The 6,000-nt window shown below is 39.0% G+C and overlaps 1 protein-coding gene across 1 annotated transcript in view; it reads left to right on the forward strand.

The window, feature by feature from the left end:
• Positions 1-5,588, forward strand: part of HEATR6 (HEAT repeat containing 6) — a 49,731-nt gene extending 44,143 nt beyond the window's left edge. Inside the window, exons 19-20 of the mRNA XM_073666685.1 lie at positions 852-1,056; positions 3,756-5,588. Coding sequence (XP_073522786.1) covers positions 852-1,056; positions 3,756-4,303 — 753 coding nt within the window. The 3' untranslated portion in view covers positions 4,304-5,588. The remainder of the gene's footprint in view (positions 1-851; positions 1,057-3,755) is intronic.
• The last annotated feature ends 412 nt before the right edge of the window (positions 5,589-6,000 follow it).

Consider the following 6,000-nt stretch of genomic DNA (forward strand, 5'->3'; position numbering starts at 1 on the left):
TGAGTTTTCTCTAAATCCCTGAAAATTGTGATTTAGGTAGAACTGCTGACAGTTACTTTGTACTCCATCTGCCCTGTGTCCCCTCTCTGTATGTACGCCTGTTTTAGAATGACACAACAACGTGGTCCAACCGACAGGATAAAAAGTGACTATGACTGCCTCCGTCGGGGTTGCATCTGAAACACGATTTTAGGACTCCAGATGGAAACTGTATAAAATATTTCTATATATATATAAAATAGTCTAGCACAACAAGCCCTGGTATCTGTGGCTGTGTCCTATTAGAGCACAGCAGACTGTGCTGCCAATCCCAAGATGGCTGCTCCCATGGGTTGTATTCAGGATGGCTTTTTCATAACTATAATGTCTGTATTTAAATAAATTACATTTGGATGTATAATGATTTTAATGTTTAGTAATATTTTTTGACTCCTTGCTATAATGGTCCATTTATAATGGAAATAACGTGAAATCTTGCAATTTTCACACTGACCACTAAGCTTATTATTAAGTGTATACGGTTCTTCCTGTTCTGTGCAGATCACTGTTGAGTAGTCATTATTGTTACAGGGAGGATAATGATAGGTAACATCTGTATATACATAGTAGATAATATAGGATCCATTATTCTCAATAGGCGATTACCACCATATACCCCCTTTCCCTCCCTGCTCAGGCCACAAAGCATGCCTATAAACGTTCCTGTAGGGGTTAATGAGGGTTAATATCAATGTTAGCTTGATAAATGTTAGGAATGTACTAATTGACGACCACCATCAGACAAAGGCAAAAAATAATGTGCTGTAGCTCAAACAAAATATATATATTAAGATTTTTAACTTTATTTACAGGTTAAAAGCAACGCTGTTCGAGCATTGGGAAACCTATTGCATTTTTTGCAGCCGTACCATATTGTAAAACCAAGGTTCAGTGAAAGCATTGAAAGCTCAATTCAGGCCCTGATTGCAACAGTACTTGGGGATGGAACTATGAAAGTAAAGTGGAATGCATGCTACGCACTGGGGAATGTGTTCAAAAACACAGCCCTTCCACTCGGTGAGTAGCACTCAACCTGCTGTGTATGTGTGTGATATCTAAATAGTTCGAAGACTGGTTAGACATAATTTAGGGACCAAGAATTTATAATTGGTGGAGAAAGGTTCAACTTGAAGGACCTAGGTCTTTTTTTCAACCTATGTAACTATCTCAGCCCTATTCCGACATGCGACCTACATATACATCACATGTAGAGAGGCAGTCTATGGTGCTTCATATGTTGTGGGAGAACGGACCAGCGTCCTAGTCAGTGCTGGACCAGGGGAAAGTACCCACACAGTTTATTTTACAAGTATAAAAGCTTTTGGGAACCACTTCTCAAACAAGTGGAAACCCCCTATAATTCCCCATGGGAGAATGCACACAGGGACAATACCCTGCAGTGGAGAAGTTTTGCATTGTATTGTAGTTTAAAAACGTTAAAAAAAAATAAAGTTAAAAGTTTTCACCATCATTCCTTATTTGTTCCATAATTAATTTTTTTCTTACTTTTTATCTTATTTATCCCACACAGTTTATGGTGTAAAAAATTAAAATGGCAGAATTGCTACTTTTTGCTCTTCCTGCCTCAGAAAAATAAGGGATACAAGTTGCATTACGTGCATTACCCTCTTCTACAGCGAGATTTAAAAAAATGTTATGGCTCTCAGAATGTGGCGACACAAACTATACAACTGAATGCAAAAATGAGACCTAAAAAACAATGGTGGAATTCTATTTTTTTGTTGTTGTTGTTCTGTCCCACAAGAATTGTTTTCTAAACTTTTTGAATGCATTATATGGATAATTAAATTATACCATTTAACTTGTTCCCAACATTTTATATACCAGCATATGTCCACTGTCGAGTCCCCATGTGTGATGCCTGCTCAGGAGCTGAGACTGCATCATACCCATCCAATGCTGGCTGTGTTACACAGCCAGCATCTGCCTCTAACAACAGCAAGCAGAGCTGAGCTCCACACGCTGCTGGTGACCCCTTAAATCTCGCTGTCCATCTCTGCTAGCTGCATTTCCAGCGCACGTTCCTGGGAGTGTACCGTTCCACGTGCCCATCGACCTCACCCATTCGTTTATGGTCTGTAGATGAGTTGACATGGCAGCCAGGGGACTGTGTGTGTGTTTGGGCTTCACTTTAAAAAAAAAACAACAAAAACAACAAAAAACATAGAAGATTGGTATTGCCATAATTGTACTGACAAAAAGACTTACATTGCCGGGTAAAGCTGTAAAAATAAAACCCAAAAACTGTGGAATTCCGTTTTTCTTCCCTGAGTTTCACTGCACTGGGATTTTTTTCCCGGTGTTCCGGTACATTGAATGGTAAAATGAATGATGTCATTCCAAACTACAACTTGTCCCTCGTGGATGGAAAATTAAAAAAGTTATAGCTCTTGGAAGAACCGAAGGGGGAAAAAAAGGAAAATTGCCCAGTTAAGAGGGGATTAAAAAATATAACTCCTGCAAAAATCATGCCCTCATACAGGTATATGGACATAGGCCCCTAGTCATCAAAAAGATTACGCCAGAATTCAAGTGTAAATCGCTTTGAAAAATCTTTTGGTGTATTCACCCCAGCTTCTCCTAGCTCCGCCAAAATAGACTGAGCTAGGGTGTGACAGGGGTGTGGTGAGGAAGATGCCAAAGTTCGTCTAACTCATCACGAGCTGTGATGTACCTTATGCCAGATAATCTTTAATCCAGCCCATGGCCGGAGTAATATTTTGTGTGAGACGCCACCACTTGTCATATATAGGATCTTGATTAATGAATAAGCAGCCTCTGACTCCAAAATGCCCCCTCATTAAGACAGACGTTGTTCACACCGGTCTTGATGAATCTAGTCCATAATATAACTACAAGAGCTGAGGCCCTTAGAAGCCAGGAGAGCACTTCTCCTTTGCTGAGATAATCCATCCACCAGTCCAGTCAGTATCTAGTGTGACCACCATTTGCCTCACGCAGTGCAGCACATCTCCTTCGAATAGAGTTAGTCAGGTTGTTGATTGTGGCTTGTGGAGTGTTGGTCCACTCCTCCTCTTTGGCTGTGCGAATTTGCTGGCTATTGGCAGGAACTTGAACACGTTGTCGTACACGCTAATCCAGAGCATCCCAAACATGCTCAACAGGTGACATGTCCGTTGAGTATGCTGGCCATGGAAGATCTTCGCACAGCCATTGAAGAGGAGCGGACCAACATTCCACAGGCCACAAGCAACAACCTGATCAACTCTGTTTGAAGGAGATGTGCTGCACTGTGTGAGGAAAATAGTTGTCACACCAGATGCTGGTTTGTTTGTTTTTTACCCTCCGGACCACCCAATACTGTAAAACTACATATTTTAGAGTGGCCTTTTATTGTGGCCAGCCTAAGGCACATCTTGATAATACCACACATGTGAGATGGATGGATTATCTTGGTAAAGGAGAAGTGCTCACTAACACAGATTTAGACAAATTTCTGAACAATATTTGATAGTAAAAAGGCCTTTTGTGTACATAGAAAAAGTCTTAGATCTTTGAGTTCAGCTCATGAAATATGGGAGCAAAAACCAAAGTATTGCGTATATATTTTTGGTCAGTGAGTACGTGTGTGTGTGTGTGTGTGTATACACTATGTATATGTAATAATAACCTATAATAATCTCACACAATCATTCTCCTGACACACTAAAAGCCAAGAATTATTTGATTTCCAGGTAAAGCGACCTGGAGCGCAGATGCTTATAATGCCCTCACTAGTGTTGTCAAATCCTGTAAGAACTTTAAAGTCAGGATCAAATCGGCAATGGCACTATCCACACCCTCAAGTAGGCAACAGTACGGAAGTATTGAGCAATTTGGCAAGATTTGGAATTCTTTGATTACAGCATTGCAAAAGAGTGAAGACACCGAAGATTTTTTGGAATTTAAATATTGTTCTAGTTTACGAGCACAAATCTGCCAGGCTTTGATACACATGCTGAACATGGCAACCCTAGAAGACTTGCCCTGCATTCACAATACTTTGTTAGAGGAAGGAGACCTAATCAAGAATTACATGTTGCAGTATTTAAAGTCTGGTGTAGATGAGGAAGAAACGCAGGAAGAACAGGAACACAGAGATCAGATGCTCAAACATGCGATAGATCATGTACGTAGTATACAGGAGACCTCAGCGGGCATGAAGATTACCGAGGTGACTTTTTTTGAAGACCTTCTACTGAGTTGCAGTCCGAGGATTGCAATGCGATCCTTGAGTGAGTAATATGGCCGTCTGACTCCACCCCTTACACTCAGACATTTCTTAAAATGTCACTCCCCAAAATTTATATACAAAATTAATGTAAACAGGTCATGAGCTATATGTGATATCAATACTGTCCCAAAAAGGCTCTTTGTACAGCAACCAAATTTTTCCATTATAGTTTCAATAATAGAAAACTGAAACTGGTTGCTTAAGGCAACATTTTTACCAAGACACTAATGCTGGCCATTTAAGGCCCAATAAATCTTTAGTTGGTACTGTACGTTTGTTCTTAAATAGGGTATTTTTTTGGGTTTCAGCTAAATTTCTGCTCTGTGGCCACTCAATCCTGACAATGTGCATAATACACGGTCAGGATTCGCCAATCTGCAGTCACATAAATTGATTGCAAAAATTGAGCTGGAACATGGAAAACTCCTTTAAATTAGTTACCTACTTCTAGCTTTTTTTTAAAGTATAGTTTATTACATTTTAGGCAACTGTCAGCAGTTATGAATTTACATTTATTCATATACTTGATTTATTCATTCTTGTACAACTGATTTAATTCTTTTGTTAACAGAGATAAATATGTACTTACCTGGTTTTGTAAACTCAATGATTTTAATTTATATCGTGTGTACTCTAAAATATATATTCTTTGTGCATATAAAATTAAATTGATTTTATGTATGTAGCCATTCAGTCAGTACACTTACAAGTACACCATTATGCACCCAATGCTGAAAGGCATGCAGAACAGTATGCTACAACCATTTGCGGCTGCTATCGCAGAGAAATGGCAACATCTTGCTCTCTGCCCTAAACCAGTGCTGTCGTGTACTTTTTTGAACCGTTACCAAATGGTAACTGATATAATGATGGCATTCATTCAGCGCGGGGTTCAAGAAAAGAGGGAGATCTCGCTCTCTCTCTGTAAGAGCAGCCGTGGAGCGTTGTGGGGTCCTGCTCTGCATGTCTGGATCCCACAACCCTGAAGTTCGGGACCAACTTTAAAAGAAAATTGGGCCCTTCTGGGGTCTGCAAGGTTTTGTTACTGCATTATATTGAGAAAACTCACCAATCTGTGTATACTTTGTTTTATTAAATAAAAAGGGCAGCTCTAGATTGGTAGGTACTTTTTTGTTTTTGACGCCTTAAGAATTGAGTCCCATTTTTAAACTGACGTGTCACTTTGTAGTAATAACTCTGCAGTGCTTCTACATATCCTAGTAACTCAGATTGTTTTTGTGGCGCATTGTACTTTTAGTGGTAAATTTAGGTCAATAAAATTTGCATTCATTTAGCAATTCTCAAACTAATTTTATGCCTTTTATAGCAGATAGTCATACCAAAGTGGTTAATAAATAATATTTACCATATGTCTACTTTACGGCAACATAATTTTTCTAGTGATTTTTATTTTGTTAGTAAATATATACATTTTTTAAAGGAACCTTATGTCCTAATTTTTTTAAGAGCCTATTCAGGCTTCAAGTGACTTCATGTGGCCTATTTAGTGGAATCCCCCCATAAGTGACACCATTTTAAAAACTGCAGCCCTCAATGTATTTAAAACTGCTACTGTATAAGAAAGTTTAACCCTGCAGGTGCTTCACAAGAGTGTGAAATAAAAAAAAATAAAAAAAGTAAAAATCATAGTTTTTCTGTCACCCATGACAGCACAACGAGAGATGGGATCCGCCCTTCAAGGACAG

This window comes from Phyllobates terribilis, unplaced genomic scaffold, assembly GCF_046119375.1.
Source record: "Phyllobates terribilis strain yellow unplaced genomic scaffold, ASM4611937v1 Scaffold_2__4_contigs__length_985480577, whole genome shotgun sequence".
Classification (NCBI taxonomy): domain Eukaryota; kingdom Metazoa; phylum Chordata; class Amphibia; order Anura; family Dendrobatidae; genus Phyllobates; species Phyllobates terribilis.